At 50.3% G+C, this 22966-nt stretch overlaps 1 protein-coding gene across 1 annotated transcript; it reads right to left on the bottom strand.

Moving 5' to 3' along the window:
- Window positions 1-167: 167 nt before the first annotated feature.
- On the bottom strand, window positions 168-813 carry LOC125513573. The gene has a single exon (XM_048678706.1). It carries the CDS (start codon window positions 612-614, stop codon window positions 252-254), a length of 363 nt encoding a protein of 120 aa, XP_048534663.1. The 5' UTR covers window positions 615-813; the 3' UTR covers window positions 168-251.
- Between the last annotated feature and the right edge of the window lie 22153 nt (window positions 814-22966).

The raw sequence follows: 22966 nt of genomic DNA, 5'->3' as shown, positions 1-22966 counted from the left end.
TACAGCATCCAGGTCTCTGATGTAATGACATTGATCGACGTCGATTCACAAGAAAGCTGAATAACGTGGAGGGGATTTTATAAACTTTGGTAGACTTATGGCACTTTGGAACATATCATTCCGCAAGCAAATTTAGAAATAAATACTCTCATTGCGTCACGCCATGCCGTAGACAGCCTTCCAAGCGCGTCTTCGATGGCTATCATTTGCACGTGTCTCGGTGCCTGTGGGGAATTGCAAATCTGCTAGTATTAAAATACCCAGTAGGCAGGCAAGTTGGCAACTCGGCGGCGTTGAGGTCGGCGGTGCACAGCGCGCCATGACCAGTCCCCGCACTCGCCGCGGGGACGGCGGAAGGTGAGCGCCTCGCAGCACCGCTTCTTGTGGAGCATGGGGATCCGGTCGAACACGTAGAGGGCGCCGCCGGCGGTGAGGGAGACGGGGATGTACTTGCGCTCGGGCAGCCTGGGCAGCGCGCGGACGGCCAGCGAGTCCGGGTCGTAGATGAGGGCGCGGCCCGTGTGGTCCGTGGCGACCACCATGTTGAGGTCAAGCTCTTCTTCCTCCGCTTCGTGTCCATGGTTGGTCTTGGTCTTGAGGAGGAAGAAGTCCATCACGCCTTTTAAGGGGCTGGCCCGAGCCCGACCCGACGGAGCTTCAAAGCGCGACGTGGGGTCGGGCAGGCAACCGTGTTCCAACGCCGGGCTGTCTTCTCCCGCTCCGGCGATGCCGCCGACGTGCGGTGGTGGGCGGAAGAAAGCGCGACATGTCGATGCGGCGCAGGGAGTAAGTGCTGCGGGTCAAGATGGCAATGGGACGAAACCTATCCCAAACCCATCGCCACGAAAAAATCATAAACCCGTCTCTGTTATCGTGCGCGGGAATAGTTTTTTGTCCGTCTCCTAAATTCATCGGATTTTCTAAACCTACGAAGAAATCAACATATTTAAGAAAACATAGTAACAGCACAGAATAGCATTTCAGCAATAAAAAAAAGCATATTTCAGCAGCATAACTTGCAAAACTTTCAGCACAATACAATAGTAGATGGTTCAGCAGGCACAAGGAGCATATTTTAGCAGCATAACTTGAGAAAAAGAGTAATAACAGCAGGTATAAGAAGCAAATTTCAGCACAATACAATAGTACATGGTTCAACAGCTACAAAGGACATATTTCAACAACATAACTTGAGCAGAAGGAGCAATAACAACAGCTACAAAGAGAAGTAAGAGCAGCTACATAACATATTTCAGCAACAAATATAAGCATATTTCAGCCATACATGAGTTGCCTTCTCCAGGATATTGTTCAAATGGGTGTGGATTTGGGGCTAGGGGCTGGGACGCTGGGTCGGCCGGTGTGTAGTTGAGACTGAATGGCCAATACGCTTAGTGTAGTATTTTGATGGGATAACAGGTTTTGAGTTCGGGTATTTCTCAAACGGGTTTGAACCCAAACCCGTGAAACGTGTCGGGTTTTATATTTTACCCAGCAACAGCCCCGCGGGGTTAAAAGGACGCTTATCCCCGTTCTCTAATAAAGTAAAAATCCGTGGGGACGCGAGTTTTAGGGCCCCATTGCCATCTTGAGCTGCGGACATCGTTCGTCACTAGATGCACAAACCGCCGGAAACCCATCGAGCGTCAGCCGTCCAGATTGTTGACCAACCAACCAACCTTAATCGGCAATGTGCTGCATGCAACGACCTTTGTTAAATTCTTTATGAAGACGGACTGATCGATGGAACGTTGCGGAAACACAGAGCCACTTCTCCCGTCCCCCGTGGGCGGAACCCTAATCACCGCCGCCGCCACCCCCACCCCCTCTCCTCCCTCACCGCCGCCAGCGGCCGTCGTTGGGCAAAGCCCGTGCGTGCGTCGGCGGCGGCAGGGTCCCTGAGGGAGTCCTGGATTAGGTGATGTCCGGATAGCCGGACTATACCTTCGGCCGGACTCCTGGACTATGAAGACACAAGATTGAAGACTTCGTCCCGTGTCTGGAAGGGACTTTCCTTGGCGTGGAAGGCAAGCTTGGCGATACGGATATGTAGATCTCCTACCATTGTAACCGACTCTGTGTAACTCTAGCCCTCTCGGGTGTCTATATAAACCGGAGGATTTTAGTCCGTAGGAACAACAATCATACCATAGGCTAGCTTCTAGGGTTTAGCCTCGTTGATCTCGGGTAGATCTACTCTTGTACTACACATATCATCAATATTAATCAAGCAGGAGTAGGGTTTTACCTCCATCGAGAGGGCTCGAACCTGGGTAAAAACATCGTGTCCCTTGTCTCCTGTTACCATCCGCCTAGACGCATAGTTCGGGACCCCCTACCCAAGATCCGCCAGTTTTGACACCGACATTGGTGCTTTCATTGAGAGTTCCTCTATGTCGTCACTTTTAGGCCCGATGGCTCCTCCGATCATCAACGACGATGCGATCTAGGGTGAGACTTTTCTCCCCGGACAGATCTTCGTATTTGGCGGCTTTGCACTGCGGGCCAATTCGCTTGGCCATCTGGAGCAGATCAAAAGCTACGCCCCTGGCCGCCAGGTCAGATTTGGAAGTTTAAACTACACAGCGGACGACCGCGGAGATTTGATCTTTGACGGATCTGAGCCGCAGCCGAGCGCGCCGCACTGTCCCGGTGGGCATGATCTAGCTCTGCCGCCGAACAGTGCCCTGGAGGCCGCACCTGTGTCCGCTCTGACCCTTGGCTCGGAGCCGACCACACCAATCGAGGATGGGTGGTTAGACACCGCCTCGGGTGCTGCAATCTCTACGGCGATCAAGCCGAACACCAGCCTTGTCCTCTGCGAAGCCCGTGACTCCAAGATGCCGGACTCCTCTCCGGACTCCGAGCCCCTACCGATCGAATCCGATTGGGCGCCGATCATGGAGTTCACCGCCGCAGACATCTTTCAGCACTCGCCCTTCGGCGACATTCTGAATTCACTCAGGTCTCTCTCTTTGTCAGGAGAGTCCTGGCCGGACTATGACCGGCAGGATTGGGATGTGGACGACGAAGAAATTCGATGCCCACCCATCACCCACTTCGTAGCCACTGTCAATAATTTAAACGATGTGCTCGACTTCGACTCAGAAGACATCGACGGTATGGACGACGATGTAGGAGATGAACATGAACCAATGCCTATAAGGCACTGGACAGCCACCTCATCTCATGATGTATACATGGTGGACACACCCAAAGGAAGCGACGACGAGGAACACAGGGATGCAATGAGGGATCGTTCACTCGAAAAGCAATCAAAGCGGCGATGTAAGCGCCGCTCCAAGCCCCGCCTCGACAGAGACAGTAGCCATACAGGCCCAGCCATAGAGCAGGACGAGCCGGCGGACGACGAACATGCCTTCGAGCAACCATCCGAACAGGGCAACTTGAATAAACAAACCGAACACCCCATCCCCGGCGAAAACAACAGTCTGGACGACCTTACGCCGGATAGGCTCATGGAGCAGAAGAACCTCCACAAAAGGCTCGTCGCCACTGCGCGTAGCCTGAAAAAGCAGAAGCGGAAGCTCAAAACTGCGGAAGATGCACTCAGAATCAGATGGAGCAAAGTACGCAACACCGCAGACAAATATGGCGGCAGTCGCCGCATAAAAAGCTATCCAAAGCGAAAGCTACTGCCTGAATTTGATGAGGAGGCCTTAGAGCCCCCGCAGTCAAAAAATAGGAAAGCCACCCGGTCGGATAGACGACCGCATGGCCAGCATGGAGCGGCAAGCGGCGCCGCACACAAGCCGGCACGCGATCCACCAAAGGATCCGCATCAAAAAGATGGCCCAGCCAGATCTATCTACGGGCCAAGAAAGCAAGCTCTAGTAAGCAATGCAACACAACAAATATCCAAACATCACGGCACACCCAAATACAGGGGTGCCGCACACCCCCTATGTTTCACCGATGAGGTGCTGGACCATGAATTTCCAGCGGGATTCAAGCCCGTAAACATAGAGGCATACGACGGAACAACAGACCCTGGGGTCTAGATCGAAGATTATATCCTCCACATACACATGGCCAGAGGAGATGACCTCCACGCCATAAAATACTTACCCCTCAAGCTTAAGGGGCCAGCCCGGCATTGGCTCAAAAGCCTTCCCGAAAACACCATTGAAAGTTGGGAAGAGCTTGAGGATGCTTTCCAGGCAAATTTTCAAGGGACCTATGTCCGCCCTCCGGATGCAGACGATCTCAGTCACATAACTCAACAGCCCGGAGAGTCAGCCCAGAAATTCTGGAACAGATTTCTTACTAAAAAAGAATCAGATAGTCGACTGTCCGGACGCCGAAACCCTAGCAGCTTTTAAGCATAACATTCGAGACGAATGGCTCGCGGGACACCTCGGCCAAGAAAAGCCAAGAACAATGGCCGCATTAACAAGCCTCATGACCCGCTTTTGCGCAGGAGAGGACAGCTGGTTGGCAAGATGTAGCACCAGCGACCCAAGTACATCCGAAGTTAGTGATGGAAACAGAAAACCCCGACGCAGCAAGGACCAGCGCTGGAATAAGGGAAACAGCCCAAAGAGCACGGCGGTCAACGCCGGATTCAAAAGCTCGCGGCAGAATCAGAGAAAGCCGCCCCTCAAGGATAACAGGGACGAGCTATCCAACTTAAACAAAATCTTGGACAAGATATGTCAAATACACAGTACTCCCGGGAAGCCTGCGAACCATACCCACAGAGATTGTTGGGTTTTCAAGCAATTCGGCAAACTCAACGCCGAACACAAGGGGCTCCCGACACACCAAGTGAGGATGACGACGAACCCCACAAGCAGAGCACCAGGAAACGAAAGGATTTCCCACAAGAAGTCAAAACAGTAAACTTACTTCACGTGACGAACAGAATGGCGCCAACAGAGATACGTGCCATACGGCCTATCCCAAAGGAGTCTCGCCAATGGTTGTTAAAACCGATCGCCTTCGACCATCAGGATTACTCTAGAAGTATCCGGAACGCATGCTGGACTGCCTTGGTATTAGATCCAATAATCGGCGGACTCCACTTTACAAATGTCCTGATGGACAATGACAGTGGTCTAAACCTGTTATACCAGGACACAATCCGCAACATGGAGATAGACCCAACAAAAATTCGCCATAGCAAAACCTCCTTTCAAGGGGTAACGCCAGGCCCGGATGCCCGTTGCATGGGTTCTCTCCGGCTAGAAGTTATGTTCGGCTCCCCGATAACTTCCGTCGCGAACAGCTAATTTTCCACATCGCCCCATTCTCAAGTAGCTATCAAGCACTGCTGGGACGCGAAGCTTTCGCCCGCTTAATACAATACCGCATTATGCATCTCTTACGCTTAAGATGCCCGGTCCACGAGGCATCATCTCATTAAAGGGAAAACATTGAGTGTTCCTCCCGCGCGGAAGACAGTGCGGCTGCCTTGACAGCCCCACAATAAAGCGGCTTCACCAGCCAAAGCACCTAAACAGGTCGTCAAGACCACGGACACGGCTAGACGAGTCCGTCATAAACATACAATTGATAAAGGCTTAACAGTCGTATACCCCTGTACTAGGGGCTCCGCGCATATAAAACAAGAGACAATAAAGCTCAATTTTACCCATTTTGATTTATACTTTGTTTATTTAGTATAACTCATGTTCGGCACGATCTTTCTTCAACTAAGTTCCTCTCTTTTACAGATGAACACCGTGCTACGCCCGTCCAGGATACGGCACAACGGAGATAGAGGCGCAGACGTGCAGCAGGGACCCGTTCCAAGGATTCTTTTCAGATTAAGACCCTGCGTAAACCTTTTTTTACTATCTCTTGTTGATACACATCCCCTGGTTTCTTGGTATAACCAAGGAGGAGGCTGGCGTTTTGGCATGTGGCCACGTCAGAGTTTTGCGCGTACCTGGACACTAGGGGCTTATTACTAAGGGCGTTATCCCGCCCGCCCTCATAAAGACCGAATACCTTAGGGAGTGTTCGGCGTCGCGAGTTTGGCCGTATATGCATCAGCTCCGAATCATGTCTTTGGTCAAATGTTGGGTTTGCCCGGCTCCTGTGTTTTGCTACCTTACGTTCCGCTCTATCGGCTAAGGCGGCACCAGGAGAACTACTGCGATTGTGCCCCGGTTCGGCCAGGCAAGCACCTCAGTAAAGAAAGCCGAAAACTGACTGTCATGATATAGCGTGAGACTGGTCAACCACTCGATGACTTACCGGAATCTTTAGGATTCCTCCGCATTAACGAAGGGCCGCTTCCCAGCCAGGCACAAACGTGCCCCGAGTTCGGGCGAGCACAGGCGCCACCAGGGGCTATATAAGTAGCCTAACTGTCAAACTCCTATGGCTAAGTGAAAGTGATAAAGCATCATAGTCCGATTGCCTAGTTCGCTGCGCTATCACCTCCTTTGTAGGACCAAGACGTTGGATCAAGTGTGAAAATGCGCCTTCTGCGAACACCCCCGCATTATGTGCGTGGGGGCTGAAGCCGACGACTGCCATCTTTCAGATTATATATACATATATGTTAAACGGACGACAGGAGGTATTATAATACTTGCAGGCACAAGTATAAAAAGCTTCTACAATTTATCAAAATATTGTTTTACAATAATATATGCTATTCGAATATAGTATCCTTCGAGCACTGCGTCTCTATTAAACGAGCGCCTTGCAGAACTTCCTGAAAATAGTGCTCGGCAGGTACTCGGCTTCCATCCGAGTCTGGGGATGCAACAGCGGTGGCCTCCATTTCCGCCCTGTATGTCTTGACACGGGAAAGAGCCATCCGCGCACCCTCTATGCATGCTGACCTCTTCATCGCATTGATATGCGGTGCCGCACCAAGGAACTGCTGCACCAAGTTGAAATAACTTTTCGGCTCTGGCCTCTCTGGCCACAGATGACTCATGACATACTTCATGGCTAGTCCGGACAACCTATTTAGCTCGGCCCATTCGGCCAAATGATCGGCTAATGACAGTGGACGCTCCGGATTGTGGAACTGCGACCAAAAGAGCTTTTCCACTTCGCGATCTTCTTGATCTCGGAAGTGTTCGGCCGCATCTATGGCACTCGCTGCCAAATCCAGATAGGTGTCCGCCGTACTCCACATCCAGTCTAACGGAGCATGTTTAGGATCACAAAACTTCCTCCACAGCATAAAGGGCTTTCCAGCCGCGATCTCTCCGGCCTGACGCAGCTCCTCCTTCATAGCTCTCATCGCAGAGCGAGCATCCTTGGCATCGGCAACGGCCTTCTCTAGGCCCGTCTGTTCCGCCTGATCTTCTTTTTCAAGAAGCTTGCAACGGTCAGCAGCGCTCTTCAGCTTCACAGCCATCTCGGCCATTTCCTTCTTGCTTCGGCAGTGAGCAGCCTGTTCGGCTTTCAGCTCTTCAATTGACTTTCCGGCAGCCGCATCACTTTTCCTGGCTTGCTCCTTGGCTCGGGCAAGTTCCGCCCAAAGATTCTCCATGGCAGCAGCACCATCTGCATCAAGCGCACACATTGTAAGATACTGGCATAAAGCTCCTCTTACCAGGTGCCGCCGGAGTAATTACATACCTTGTGCCTCGTCAAGCCGCTTGTTGACAAGCGCGATGTCGGCATCTGCCATGTCAACTTGCCGCTTTAGCTCGGCAAATCCATCAGTCCGGCTGGCCACCCAACACTTCGCCGCCTACGTATGAAGGCGGCATATTAGACCTGGGATTATGATCCTCTGCGCGCCGTCACTTTTGACAACGCACAGAGTCTCAGGGGCTACTATCTACACAGGTCGCATCTTATTTATGCGCAACTGTCCAAAAAGGGTACATTATTTCGCGTACCTCAAAACCTGTCAGTAAACTCCTGACGGCCTCATGCAATCTGCTCTCCGCAGATGAAATCCTCTCAATCACCGTACCCATCAATGCACGGTGCTCCTCTGAGATAGATGCTCGCCCTAGCAGATCCTTCAGCTCCTCCGACCGCGCACCAGACGGTGCCGGACTCGTCCGATGGCCCTTTTCGAAGGCCGGACGCGGAGGGCTTTGGGGGGCCATATGACTACCTTCCGGCCCTGCCGGATTCGGAGAAACCCTCCGCGACGATACCTCAGGGTCGCCCGCCTTGCGAGGCGGTACGGCAGGGGGAGGCGTTCCGCTCTCCATCATCTCCGGAAGAAGATCCCCCAAAGACGAGCTCTGCTGAGAAGGGCTAAGGTCCGAGCTACAAGGTAAATTTTCGATTGCTCTTCTCAGATATAACGCAAGGATTTCTCTCATTTCTTAAAAAGAAAAACTTCTCTTTACTTACGGTTCGGTGGAGGGCTGATCCCCTTGAGGGCATAATTCGGCCGAAGTATCCCTCGGCGCAGGATCCTTTGACAAAGATTTCTTCCCCCGCTTTAAGGCCATGGTCTTCGGGTCGTCAGAGGCGGTCCTCTTCTTCCCCTGAGGAGAGGAATTTTCGATTCCTCCCTTCCGTACAACCTTCTTCGAGGAGGCTGTAGCTTCCTTGTCCCCTCCCTTGCTTTCCTCCGAAGGCACAACCTCCAACATCCTGACTAGCACGGGATCCGGCGTGGCCTCGGGGAGGGGGGCCGGACACCTGATTAGCTTTGCTTTCGCTATCCACTCCTGTTTAAAGGACATCTCTTTTAGGGGCAATTTTATGATAAATATACGGATAGCGAGTCCGGGCACAAGGCTACTTACTTGAGTATCCGGGCGATTGCAGCTCAGGCCTGCATCCTCGGTCAAGTCCAGACACATTGCTTGTGATCCGAAGAACAATTTGTACATCTCCACGGGCGTTGCGCCCATGAAATGCTGGAGAGCTCGTGGTCCCTCCGGATTGAACTCCCACAGGCGAAGGGGGCGACATTTGCCGGGCAAGGCTCGGCGGATCAACATGACCTGCGTCACCATGACCAGGCTAATGTGTCTTTCTAAGAGATCTCGAATGCGGCCCTGCAACAAGGTCACGTCCTTGGATGGCCCACAGTCTAGTCCTTTATTGACCCATGACACTAGCTGTGGTGGGGGACCCGAGCGAAAGGAAGGTGGCGCCACCCACTTGGTGCCCCTAGGAACGGTGATGTAAAACCACTCTCGTTGCCATAAGCTGGACTCCTCTTGAAAAGAGCCCTCGGGCCATGGAGCACCAACATTCTTGCTTATAAAAGCACCTCTGCACTCCGCGTGCCGTCCCTCGATCATCTTCGGCTCTACTTTGAAGGTCTTGAGCCATAGTCCAAAGTGAGGAGTAATACGGAGGAAGGCTTCACACACGACGATGAATGAGGAAATATGGAGGATGGACTCCGGAGCTAAGTCATGAAATTCCAGCCCATAATAAAACATGAGCCCCCTCACGAAGGGATCCGTCGGGAAGCCTAGCCCCCGAAGGAAGTGAGACATGAACACCACACTCTCACCGGGCTTGGGAGTGGGAATGACCTGCCCTTGAGCAGGCAGCCTATGCCAGATTTCGCCGGTCAAGAACCTGACCTCTCTCAACTTCAGCACGTCCTCTTCCGTGATGGAGGAGGGCATCCATCGGCCTCGAAGGTCCGAACCGGACATTGTCGAAGGTCCGAAGCGCCTGAAATCTGGAGCCTTGGGTGTTGGAACTCGAGGCGAAGGGAGAACTCGTTTGGGATTGAAAGAAAGGAGTAAGGCCTTGGTCTCTTTATAAGAGGTTGAATACCAAGGGCCCTCCCCGTGACCGTTTGGGACTCGCCTTTGATCGAGAAAACATACCAACGGCTATGGTTGGGTTACCCACGCCCGTATTGATGAGAATCCCGGAATAAGGGGACACGATCTCTGCTTTGACAAGACGAGCCAAGGAAACCGCCTCGCTAAACACGCTGAGGTGGAACAGTAAAACGATTCGAATAAAGACTTGGTCGTGGTGTGATGTCACGCTACGGAATACGTCAGCAGATTAGATTTGTGTAAATATTATTCTCTCTATGGCAATATGTGGACAATTATTTTGCAGAGCCGGACACTACCTTTGTGTTCAAAATCTTCTATGAAGTACTTGGAGGAGGAACCCGCCTTGCAATGCCGAAGACAATCTGCGCGCCAGACTCGTCGTCATTGAAGCCCGGTTCAGGGGCTACTAAGGGAGTCCTGTATTAGGGGGTGTCCGGATAGACAGACTATACCTTCAGCCGGACTCCTGGACTATGAAGATACAAGATTGAAGACTTCGTCCCGTGTCCGGAAGGGACTTTCCTCGGCGTGGAAGGCAAGCTTGGCGATACGGATATGTAGATCTCCTACCATTGTAACCGACTCTGTGTAACCCTAGCCCTCTCAGGTTTCTATATAAATCGGAGGGTTTTAGTCCATAGGAACAACAATCATACCATAGGCTAGCTTCTAGGGTTTAGCCTCCTTGATCTCGTGGTAGATCTACTCTTGTACTACCCATATCATCAATATTAATCAAGCAGAAGTAGGGTTTTACCTCCATCGAGAGGGCCCGAACCTGGGTAAAAACATCGTGTCCCTTGTCTCCTGTTATCATCCGCCTAGACGCACAGTTCGGGACCCCCTACCCGAGATCCACCGGTTTTGACACCGACAGTCCCCCTTTCCTCGAGGCACGCTAGCGGCGCGGGACGCCCTTCCTCTTGGTGTCAGGCGACTCAGCGGTGGTGCGCTTCAGGACAGTGTCGGTGTGGCCTGGCAGTGCTGGATGAAGCGGGGCGCTGCTTTGGGATGGCGCGACCTGGCGTGGTCCGACCGGATCTGGCGCCCACGATCGGCGGCGCTCGGAGGTGTTAGTGCTGGGCACTGCTCGGGGGATGCGTGGCCTGGCACGGGCCGACGGGCTGCTGTCGGATCTGGCGCCCCATGGCTGGCGGCACTCGCTGGTTGATGGGCGGCACGGGGCGGCGCTCTCCTGGCTGGACAACGGCGAGACGCTAATCCTCCGGGAGCTGGCAGAGCAGGGGTTGGTGGTGTCGCGGTGACTCGCTCCCGGCGGATGGCTAGCGGCGGGTCGGTGGTGCTAGCTGGCGGCGCCCGGAGCATGGATCCGGGGATCTCAACCCGGATCTAGTGCGTCTTCGCCGCTGGCCAGCGTCCTTGGGGTGCTCACGGCAGGGATTGTGGCGGTTGTCTCTGGATCCTTGCATGGAGCGTAGCAGGATGGAGGGTGTAGGTGGTGCACCGGCATTGGCGGTGGCGGCGGTGCGAGGCCTTGCCAGGAAGGGTCTTGGCTAGCAGCGGGCGTTCAGTTGCTGCCATGTGAGGCGTGCGGCGATGCCTCGGCGGTGTGGGTGCCGGAGTGTGGTCGGAGGTGCGGGTCGGATCCATTTTGGTGGCAGTCCCCTGGCGCGGGTGAAGGCCACCGTGGCGGAACTGGCTTTGCACCGCTCGGTGGTTGCTGCGGCTCCTAATCGATGTTGAAGGTGATGGCTTTAGGCGTGTTCCCTTGGCAGTGAGGGAGGCTTCGATGGCAAGTTGTTGCGGTGACGGCTGTCGTGGTTCTAAGTCTGACAGTAATGTAGGGGGGTAAGTATGGAGAGGCGAGGTCTTAGCTATGGAGAGGTTGTAAGGACGCAAGGTTTACGAGTTCAGGCCCTTCTCGGAGGAAGTAAAAGCCCTACGTCTCGGAGCCCGGAGGCGGTCGACTGGATTATGTCTGTATGAGTTACAGAGGTGCGAACCCTTGTCTCGGAGGAGGGGGTGGCTTATATAGAGTGCGCCAGGACCCCGACCAGCCCACGTTACGAAGGGTTCAATGTACATTAAGGCAGAGCGTTACTGATAACGCTAGTAATAAAGTGCTATGATGACCATAAAGGCTACTTAATGACCGACCGTTAGCGTGCGGAGTGACTTTAGGTCTCCTGGCCGTCGAGTGGTTGGATCTTGGTCTAGTAATTGCTTCTTGGTCGAATGTCTTCGAGTCTGTCGAGTGGAACACCTCCAAGTCGATTGAAAGGTGATTTATTCTAAAGGTGTCCTTGGGTAGGGCAGTTAGGACAGGTCCGTGACCCTACCCTAGGTACATTCCTTCATCATTAGCCCCCGAATGGATCGAGATTTGAGTGGGGAAGGAGTTGAGGACTTCTCCGACTCGTTTTCTATGCCGTGAGCATATCTTGTTTCGAATCAACGGACCTGGGTGATGACAGCAACTCCCTTTTTAGTTGCCTTGATCCATTCTTAATTCTTCGCCGAGTGAGTTTCTTTACTTGTAAGGCTCCGAGTGACGGTGCGGAGGAGATCTTTGGTCTGACAAGTTATTTTCTGCCCGCGGATTTAGTGGGATCCGAATTTTGGGAAGCACGCAGGACGGGGGAGGCCGCAGTAATCGGACGAGATAGAGCGGAGCCGCCTCGATCCCCGCGCCACCTTTTTCGCCACGTATCGCTCGTGTGGTCATTACGGGATTTGACAGAGCCATCTGGGCCTACCTGTCAGCCACTCGGAAGCGGCCTCATATAAGGCGTTGGACCGGAGTCTCCCGAACAGTGCGCCCCATTATCTCTTCTCCTCCTCACGCCTCTCCTCTGCGCTCGCTCTCGCTCCAGCGCCACCGCGCCACACGCGCCTCGTCGGCGACAATGGTGAAGGAGAAGACAGCGGCTCTGGAGCGGGCAAAGAAGGCGACGGCGAGGTCAAAGGGGAAGGCGACGAGCCGGGGCGGATCTTCCTCGCGGACTGGCCTGCCGAAGGGTTGGATCCAGGGCGACTGGATCCACTCGAGGATCTCCCAAGAAGACCTCGACGACCTGGCCGAGGGAGGGCTGATCCCCTACGACTCGGCACGGCTTCCGGGGAAGGAATCCGAGCCGCAACCCCGGGAGCGTGAGCGCGTTCTTCTTGCCACCCACGTCGACCATGGGTTTTCCTTGCCTCCTCATCCTTTCTTCCGAGGGTTTCTGAACTTCTTTGGGGTTCAACTCCACCATTTTACCCCCAACTCAATCGTTTATCTTGCCGCGTTCATTTCCTTGTGTGAGAACTTCTTGGGTTGTCGACCTCACTGGGGTCTTTTCAAGCATATTTTCACTTGTCGCTCCCAGACAGTGAAAAAGGCTAATCCGAGTGACGAGAGGACCCAAGTGATCCAGATGTGTGGGGGTCTTGGTATCCAGACGAGGGGAAAAAGCTCCTTTCCGGCCATGATTCTTCCTGACTCGGTTCGCGGATGGCAGTCGACCTGGTTCTACTGCAAAGACCAGTCGACGCCAGGGCAATCGACTGGCCTCCCTCCCTTTACCATGGACCGAGTGGAAAAACCCTCCCCTTTGAAGGTGCTCCCGGAGGAGAAGGCGCACGTGAAGGTGTTGGTCAACTGAGTGGTCCAGCTCATTCGCGATGGGGTCACTGGTATGGATCTCTTGGAGGTCTTCCTTCAGCGGCGCATCCAGCCTCTCCAAGCCCGAGACCACCCGATGTGGATGTATTCGGGTCTAGAAGATTCCACTCGGATCCACCCGGAGGAGGTCGATGATGACACGCTGGAGAAGTGGCTGTCGAGCATTACCGGGAACAAGGACAATCCCAGAGGAGCCAGGAGAGTTCCCCCATTCGACCAGTCGCGTGCACCAGAGCAGGTCTGATTCTGAGTTTTTGCTTGTAATCTGAATTCACTCGCGCAGCTGTCTGTATTGCGTCGACTGACTTTGTTCTCCCTGCTTTCTTTCAGGCCATTATTGAAATGTATTCGATGCCCAAACGGGAGCAAGAGCAAGCTCTGGAAGGCGAGGCGAGTGGTGGCGAAAGTGGCGAGTGGACTTCCGATGGTGAAGGGGATGGAGGAAGCAACGACTCAAGTGATGGGGAAGAAGTCGAGTCGCCTCCTCGCATAGAGAGGCGATCCAAGCTTGACCAAGAACGGCCGAGTGCCCGCGACAAGGCAACTGCTCAGGCTGGTCAGTCTTCGAAGCGTCCTCGGATCTCTTCACCAACCCCGACTGAGAAGGCGCCAAAGCACCCCAAAGTTGCAGAGCCAAAGACTCGGAAGGCGCTGCCAAAAATCAAGATCGATATCCCTGTCGCCTCCGCGTGAGTGTCTCTCCTTGTATTCATTCGACGCTCCGCGCTGTTTGTTTTTCTTGTTTTAACTGGACGAACTTTGGAATTTTCAGCGCTGCCACTTCCGGGACCTCATCTTACAGGGATAATGATGAGGTGATGGAGGATGCGGTCACTTCTAATCCGGGTATGATTTCTGCCATACTATCTTTCTTCGGTCGATTCAACTGCATCGTGCATCATTGGGTGGCGTGATTTTGGCAATTTGAACTTTGCGCAGCTCCCAACATTATTGACCTCCCTGATGATGATGAAGATCGTGAGAGGCCTTTGACGAGGAAGAGTAGGCGAGCTCCTATAAGTGAGGCGCTACAGTCGACGCCAAGGGCGGAACTAGTCGTTCAGGACACTGGTGACGTCAATCGGGGTTCTGTTACCTTCGCGGAGCCCCTGTCGAGTGCCTTGCCTTCTTCTTCGACTGCTCAGGCCCCTGTCGACCCGCCTTCAGTTTTTGTGACCCATCATGTCCCAGAGGACGAGGTGAATGCTGCTAGGGAAGCCATACGCCAGGCGGGCATTATGATGGAGAAGATGAAGATGGTGCGGGACGCCAGCCAAGCCGCCTATGATGCCAGCTCGGCTCTCCAGAGCAACGTTCAGGTTATTCGGCTATCTGAAGATTCTTTCCGTAAATCTTTGCATCTGTACACCCACTGGGTGCGTCGATTGAAGTTTTGGACTAGTGGGGGCACGCTGAGTGCACCCACTGGGTGTAGGAGATATGCCCTAGAGGTAGTAATATCAGTTATTTTGTATCTCCTGGTTTGTAATGAAGGTTTATGTTCCATGCTATAACTGCAATGATTCTCGAGTCTGCAAATAAAACGAGGCTTGGAGGGAAACTCATGTGCATGTGTGGGATAATAAACGGTAAAATGTATTCCTAGTCAAGCCTCTATGACTGGCTCAAGTATTGCATGACGATCCTATTTTCCTGATCATGGGCATGACTATGCCGGCAATTTTGAGGGCACAATTATTAGTAGAACACTTGTGTTGTATCGACCCAATTTGATGTTATGCTATGAGATACATTCGTCACAAGTTAATGGTTAATAACACAGAGAAGTCAATGTTTGCATAATTCCTTAGACCATGAGAGTATCGAGTTCCTTCATACTTGCTTCGTGAACTTTGGGGTATGTTAAACGTCATCCGTAACTGGGTGGCTATTACGGCGGCTTACGGGTTCACGGAATAGTATGGCAAGTAACGAGATAGCTCAAGATTGGGATTTGCTCCTCCGACGATGGAGAGATATACTCGGGCCCTCTCGGTGTAACGGTATCCATCATCGTCTGGCCAGACACGTTGTGATTTGATCACTGGGATGCCGGAACACGGAAACGAGAAAAGAGAACAAAACCGGTAACGAGGTAACTTGCATGGTGGACAAATTGTTGATCCACAGGAATGCAATAAATCTCACCTCGGGTGTTTGTGACATATCGCGAAGCAACAGGAATAGCTCAAGGCAACTGGAGGTTCACTCGAATATTCATTCGTGTGGGTATAGGGGTCAATATGGGTGTCCACGGCTCCGATGTTGATCATTGATCGGAAGAGGTTCCAGGTCATGTCTATACTTCACCGAACCTATAGGGTCACACGCTTAAGGGTCATCTATCTGCTGAATACTAGACAGGGAGTCTGAGAGAAAATCACCGAAAAAGTTTCGGACACCGGAAAAGTTTCGGACAGCGGAATCGTACCGCAGAGAGAGGTCATCGGATGAGTTTCAATGATACCGAAAAGTTGTTTCGGGATATACCATTAAGTCAAATTGGTTTCTGCAAATGCCTGATAATTCTTGGAGGGTGCCAGAATCATTCTAGAAGCTTTTTGGAATTTTCTGAGATAAAAACCGGAAATGTTCCGGAGCTGCCGGAGCCACTTCAGATGCGTTTCGCAGATGAAAATCACTAAAACCGGAATTGTTTCAGAACGCGTTGAAAATTATTATGGTGGGTACTGGAAATGTTCTAAGCCCACATAAATATTTTCAGTTCGAACGGACGCTGAAAAATGTCGTCGTGAATAGTGAAAGTGCTTTTTGGGATATTTTATGGTGAGTCACCTTTTGGGATATTTCCAAAAGGCTTCTAGAAGGGCTTGGGGGCCAAGCATGCTCCTCATGGGGGCCCCCCAAGGGGGTTGGCCGGCCACATGTGTGGGGCTCCACTTCCCTCCCCATTATGCCCTCCATGTGTGACATTTGCATGGGCATTTTGGGTTTTTGTGGGCCATCCCTACCCCTTGGCTTTCCTATAAATAGAGGAGGAGTGGGCAGCCCAAAGCTGATCCCCTTGCTCTCATACACATGCCATGCATTATCTGGCTTCTTCTCTCCCTCCCACGAAAAGAGTTTCGTAGAGCCGTAAGGCTGTCTGGGTTCCGGCAGGAACTAGTTCTGGACGGCGAAGCCCTGCCGGATAGCTGGCACCGTATGTGTGCAACCCTGTAGAGAGGTCGTAGTTTCGGTCTTTTGCCCGAGGGGCTGTTCGAGTGTCCTCCCGAAGGGCTGTCCGAGTCTCCGTTCGAGTTTCGAGGGTCCTTCCGAAGGGCTGTCCGCGACATCGTCCGGGGGACTGTCCGACCGCCTCCCGAAGGGCTGTCCGGCGAGGGAGTACATCCTTGCGGTTGGGAGGTTGTAAATCCTAGCTGCGGGGATTTGCACCAACGATCTCCACCGACTCTTCTTCCGCTGCGTTTCGAGTCGGTACGGAACAGATCAAACCTTGTATGTAGTCTCCATAGTGGTCCTGGGCGTGCTCGCTATACCGAAAATTTTCGTTTTCTGTCGCGTTCCCCAACAGTGGTATCAGAGCCGTGCTATGCGTAGATGCAGGTTACGATCTAGAATACATGGAGATGTATGGGTATTGCATAATATAATTTTGGAATAGATGAGATCTATTGCTGAAATTTTTTTATGCGGGTGACAGATGAAATCAGTTACCCGACGTTCTTGTTGCTTCCCTAGAATTTGCGTTTGCTCAATCTCGAGACAACATGGTAGAATTTGACAAAGTTCTGGCAATCCGTGATCCTGATTGATCATGGAAGTGCTATCAGTTCTTTGGGTTCTGCCATAGTCAAAAGAAGGATGAAATTCGCAGATGAAAGGGCATTGCAGATATGATCTGCACGGGGGTCATGCGTATGACGAAGTTTAGTATGGGGCTCGAGATTTAATTATCTCGTGTTTCATACACCCCGAGATGTTAATATAGCAACTTGAATAATCATACTTGATGATAAAATGTTGGTAGCTTAGGTTTAAGTCAAAACCTTAGAAGCCACGTAAAATAAAATTTTGCATAAACCGATTAGAGGCGTCTAACTTGGTTTTGCAGGATGTGCATATGATGTGGTATAGCAATGCTCATATTCAATTTGATTATGTATGAGATGACTATATGATGTAATTAACATGACCTGCGTGTCATGATTCGGCATGATGGCTGGAGCCGTACGATTGCACTTTAATGACCTGCGTGTCAACCTTAAGTAATGCACTTATTTTATTAGCTATAGAGATAGCAATATTATCTGGTGCATCGACAAGGTGGTGGAAATCTTCGCGAAGGTGAACACCGATGCAAATGTCGAAGACGAAGAATTGAAAGACTTCTCCGTCAGAAAGGGCTATACCATATCATGCTAATTATGAATTGCCTGAGATGTTTATCCCCTATGATGCACCCTTCTTGATTGCGCGGTAGTCGCTTTTATTAGGGTGATCTCTCACTTAAAGATATCAAGTAGATAGTGTTCTCCCAAGTGTAGCACCGTCACGGCACCTATCTTTTCGGGGTGCGCCGTGTCACACGGGTACGAACGATTAGAGAAGTGTGAGGCGGGTGAGTTGAGACCTCGCAGCGAGATCACTTGGTTGTCTTGACGTTCAGGCATGACCGTCATGAGCTCGGAACACACGCATCGAAAGATGAACAAGAGTCATATAGTGATGTGATTGGCAAGTTGTCCTACCGGTTAAGATTTTTGTCATCAGTGGTGTTACACCAATGGCGAACAATCAAGACATGGATCTTGAATCACTCATAATCAATTTTGAGAGATATTGATTTGAGTGGGAGTGCATTTTAGAATAAAAATATTTATTCACTAGTGCAAATTTCATTATAAACAAAGTCTAAGTGAAACTTGTGTTTTCCGTTGTAGATCAAATGGCTCGCAACACCGCGTTCAACTTAGGCTCGATGTTAGAGAAAGAGAAGTTAGCTACGACTGGAAACAACTATGCGGACTGGGTCCGTAACCTGAGGATTGTCCTCAGGAGCGCTAAGAAATTGTACGTGCTTGAAACTGCTCTTCCAGCTAAACCGGCGGCAGAGGCCCCGGAAGATGAACAAAATGTCTGGGCCACTAAGGATGATGATCACAACTTAGTGCAGTGCCTCATGCTAGCTTGCATGAGTCCAGGGCTTCAAAAACGTTTTGAATTCCATAAACCCCGTGATATGATCCGGGAATTGGATGCTCTGTACAAGGAAACCGCAAAGTCTGAACGATTTGATATCATGAAGGCTTTGATGGAATGCAAGATGGCTGAGGGTAGTTCAGTTGGCGAACACGTGGTCAAAATGATTGGCTATTCTGAAAGGCTTAAAGCCCTGGAATTTCCACTTCCACCTGGCCATATGATGGACATGTTGCTTTCTTCACTCCCCCCGTCTTACGACGGTTTTGTCATGAACTACAACATGACAGGGATGGAGAAGACACCGGAAGAGGTGCTCGCCATGCTGAAAACTACAGAAGGAGGACTACGGAAAAATCGCAAGCAAGTGTTGCTTGTGAATAAAACCGCCAGTTTCAAAAAGAAAGGCAAGCCAAAGAAGGGCAAGGGCGCCGGTAAGACCGGCTCCCAAAGCAACTCTAAGGGCGGAGCCAAGAATGAAACTGAGTGCTTCTACTGCAAGGGCACAGGACACTAGAAGAGAAACTGCAAGAAGTATCTGGAAGATAAGAAGACCGGGAAAACCGAAAAAGGTATAATTGTTATACAAGTTAATGTCATTGACGTTTTGCTTGCTAGCGAAAATTCTAAGTCTTGGGTATTTGATACCGGATCGGTTGCTCACATTTACAACTCGATACAGGGGCTTCAGAAGGTGCGCAAGCTGGCAAAGAATGAAGTCGTGATGCGCGTCGGGAACGGCGCTGGGATCGCCGCTCAAGCCGTCGGCACTATGCCTCTACGTCTCCCTTCAGGATTTATCTTAGAACTAAGTAACTGTTATTTTGTTCCACTGTTGTGTAGAAACATTATCTCCGGATCATGTTTAGTACACGATGGGTATTCGTACAAGTCTGAGAACAATGGTTGTTCACTTTATTGTAAGGATATGTTTTATGGATTTGCACCCATTGTTGGGGGCCTTTTCATACTAAATCTTGAATGTGGAAATGATTTCTTTAACGTGAATGCTAAACGCCTTAAGAAGGTTGATACCACCACCACTTTCTTGTGGCACTGTCGGCTTGGCCACATCGGAAAGAAACGCATGCAAAGACTCCATAAAAAATGGAGTCTTTGCCGTCCTTTGATTTTGAATCATTTGACACATGTAAAGCTTGCTTGATGGGGAAAATGACCAAGACGCCGTTCATGGGTCATCCTGAACGGGAGGATGAATTATTGGGAATAATACATAGTGATGTATGTGGTCCAATGAACACAGCCGCACGGGGTGGGTATTTCTACTTCGTGACTTTTACTGATGATTTAAGTCGGTATGGATATATCTACTTAATGAAGCATAAGTCAGAAACCTTTGAAAAGTTTAAAGAATTTCAGAATGATGTAGAAAATCATCGTGACAAAAAGATTAAGATTCTGCGGTCTGATCGCAGAGGCGAGTATCTTAGTCATGAGTTTGGCCAACATCTGAGTGACCGTGGAATCGTTTCACAACTTACGCCTCCCGGAACTCCACAGAGAAACGGAGTATCGGAACGACGTAGCCGAACCTTGTTGGACATGGTAAGGTCGATGATGTCTCTTACAAATCTTCCAATATCTTTTTGGGGTCACGCACTACTTACTGCTGCTCACACACTAAACAAAGCACTGTCTAAATCTGTTGAGACAACACCACATGAGATGTGGCACGGGAAGAAACCTGACCTGTCGTTTTTCAAAATTTGGGGTTGTGAAGCTTATGTAAAGCGTTTACAGCCAAGCAAACTTGATCCCAGATCAGACAAATGTTACTTTGTAGGTTATCCCAAGGAGACAGTTGGGTATTCTTTTTACCACGCCTCCGAGAACAAAGTGTTTGTTGCAAAACATGGAGTCTTTCTTGAGAAAGAGTTTCTCACTAAAGAAGTGAGTGGGAGGACAGTACAACTTAATGAGATTAGTGAATCTTCGGCAACCGTTGATATGGCTAAGGAACCGGAAGAAATTCCACTAATTATCCCTACAACCGATCCGGAAGTTGTCGCATGTGATGCGGAGACTTCAGACAATGTTGTAATTGAATCGCGCAGATCAGGTAGGGCTATCCAGCCACCTGAGTGGTTTCATAACGAAATCTTCATTCTTGAAGACGATGAACCTGCGCACTACAAGGAAGCGATGGCGGGGCCCAGCTCAAAAGAATGGCACAAAGCCATGAGATCTGAAATGGAATCCATGTACGAAAACCAAGTTTGGAACTTGGAGGAACTTCCAGAAGGCGTAAAGCCGATTGGTTGTAAATGGATTTTCAAAAGAAAGACAGACGCGGATGGTAACATTACTATCCACAAAGCTAGACTTGTCGCGAAAGGGTTCACGCAAGTTCCAGGAGTGGACTACGACGAGACTTTCTCGCCCGTAGCTATGCTTAGGTCTGTTCGGATATTGCTAGCAATTGCTGCTTATTTCGACTATGAAATATGGCAGATGGATGTCAAAACGGCTTTCCTAAATGGAAACCTCAAAGAGGATGTATACATGATACAGCCAGAAGGTTTTGTCATTCATGAGGATGCTGGAAAGGTATGCAAACTTCAGAAAGCCATTTATGGTCTGAAGCAAGCATCAAGGAGCTGGAACATTCGTTTTGATGAAGTGGTCAAAGAGTTTGGCTTCATCAGGAATGACGAAGAATCTTGTGTTTACAAGAAGTTTAGTGGGAGCGCAAAAGCATTTCTAATCTTGTATGTGGATGACATATTGTTGATTGGAAATGACGTGAATTTTCTTAGCGAAATAAAAGACTCATTGCAAAAGAGGTTTTCAATGAAAGACTTAGGCGAAGCGGCATATGTATTGGGCATCAGAATCTATAGAGATAGATCAAAACGCCTGATAGCGCTTAGCCAAAGCACGTACATTGACAAGGTGTTGAAAAGGTTCAACCTGGAGAACTCCAAGAAGGGCCTTCTCCCCATGTCACCTGGCACAGTGCTTTGCAAGAATTAGTGTCCTCGGACTCTCGATGAGCGAGTGCAAATGAATGATGTTCCATATGCCTCTGCAGTTGGTTCTATTATGCCATGCTATGTACAAGACCGGATGTTTCCTATGCACTAAGTGTTAGCAGTCGGTACCAAAGTGATCCAGGATTGGAACACTGGGCCGCAGTCAAGGGTATTCTTAAGTACCTCAGAAGGACCAAGGATTTACTCCTTGTGTACGGAGGTGATGAAGAGCTCATTGTAAGTGGTTACACTGATGCAGGCTTCATGACTGACCAAGATGACTTCAAATCTCAATCAGGCTATGTTTTCATTCTGAACGGTGGCGCAGTAGATTGGAAAAGTTCCAAACAAAAGACTATGGCGGATTCTACGACGGAGGCGGAATATGTTGCTGCTTCAGAAGCCTCCAAGGAGGCGGTATGGATCAAGCAATTTCTTGAAGACCTTGGTGTGGTTCCTAGTGCCCAAGACTCGGTGGAGATCTATTGTGATAATAGTGGCGCCATGGCTCAGGCAAGGGAGCCAAGTTCGCACCATAAGACAAGACATATTCAACGCAAATATAAACTCATTCGACATCATGTCGAAGAGGGTTTAGTGAAAGTACGCAAAGTTCACACGGATCTGAATGTGTCAGACCCGATGACAAAGCCTCTACCACGAGCAAAGCATGAGCAACACCGGATAGCCATTGGTGTTAGGGAAGCCATGTAACTGGATTATGACTCTAGTGCAAGTGGGAGTCTGTAGGAGATATGCCCTAGAGGCAGTAATATCAGTTATTTTGTATCTCATGGTTTGTAATGAAGGTTTATGTTCCATGCTATAACTGCAATGATTCTCGAGTCTGCAAATAAAACGAGGCTTGGAGGGAAACTCATGTGCATGTATGGGATAATAAACGGTAAAATGTATTCCTAGTCAAGCCTCTATGACTGGCTCAAGTATTGCATGACGATCCTATTTTCCTGATCATGGGCATGACTATGCCGGCAATTTTGAGGGCACAATTATTAGTAGAACACTTGTGTTGTATCGACCCAATTTGATGTTATGCTATGAGATACATTCGTCACAAGTTAATGGTTAATAACACAGAGAAGTCAATGTTTGCATAATTCCTTAGACCATGAGAGTATCGAGTTCCTTCATACTTGCTTCGTGAACTTTGGGGTATGTTAAACGTCATCCGTAACTGGGTGGCTATTACGGCGGCTTACGGGTTCACGGAAAAGTATGGCAAGTAACGAGATAGCTCAAGATTGGGATTTGCTCCTCCGACGATGGAGAGATATACTCGGGCCCTCTCGGTGTAACGGTATCCATCATCGTCTGGCCAGACACATTGTGATTTGATCACTGGGATGCCGGAACACGGAAACGAGAAAAGAGAACAAAACCGGTAACGAGGTAACTTGCATGGTGGACAAATTGTTGTCCACGGGGATGCAATAAATCTCACCTCGGGTGTT

This window comes from Triticum urartu, chromosome 6, assembly GCF_003073215.2.
Source record: "Triticum urartu cultivar G1812 chromosome 6, Tu2.1, whole genome shotgun sequence".
NCBI classification, from domain to species: Eukaryota; Viridiplantae; Streptophyta; class Magnoliopsida; order Poales; family Poaceae; genus Triticum; species Triticum urartu.
This window is presented reverse-complemented; position numbering and strand designations above follow the sequence as displayed.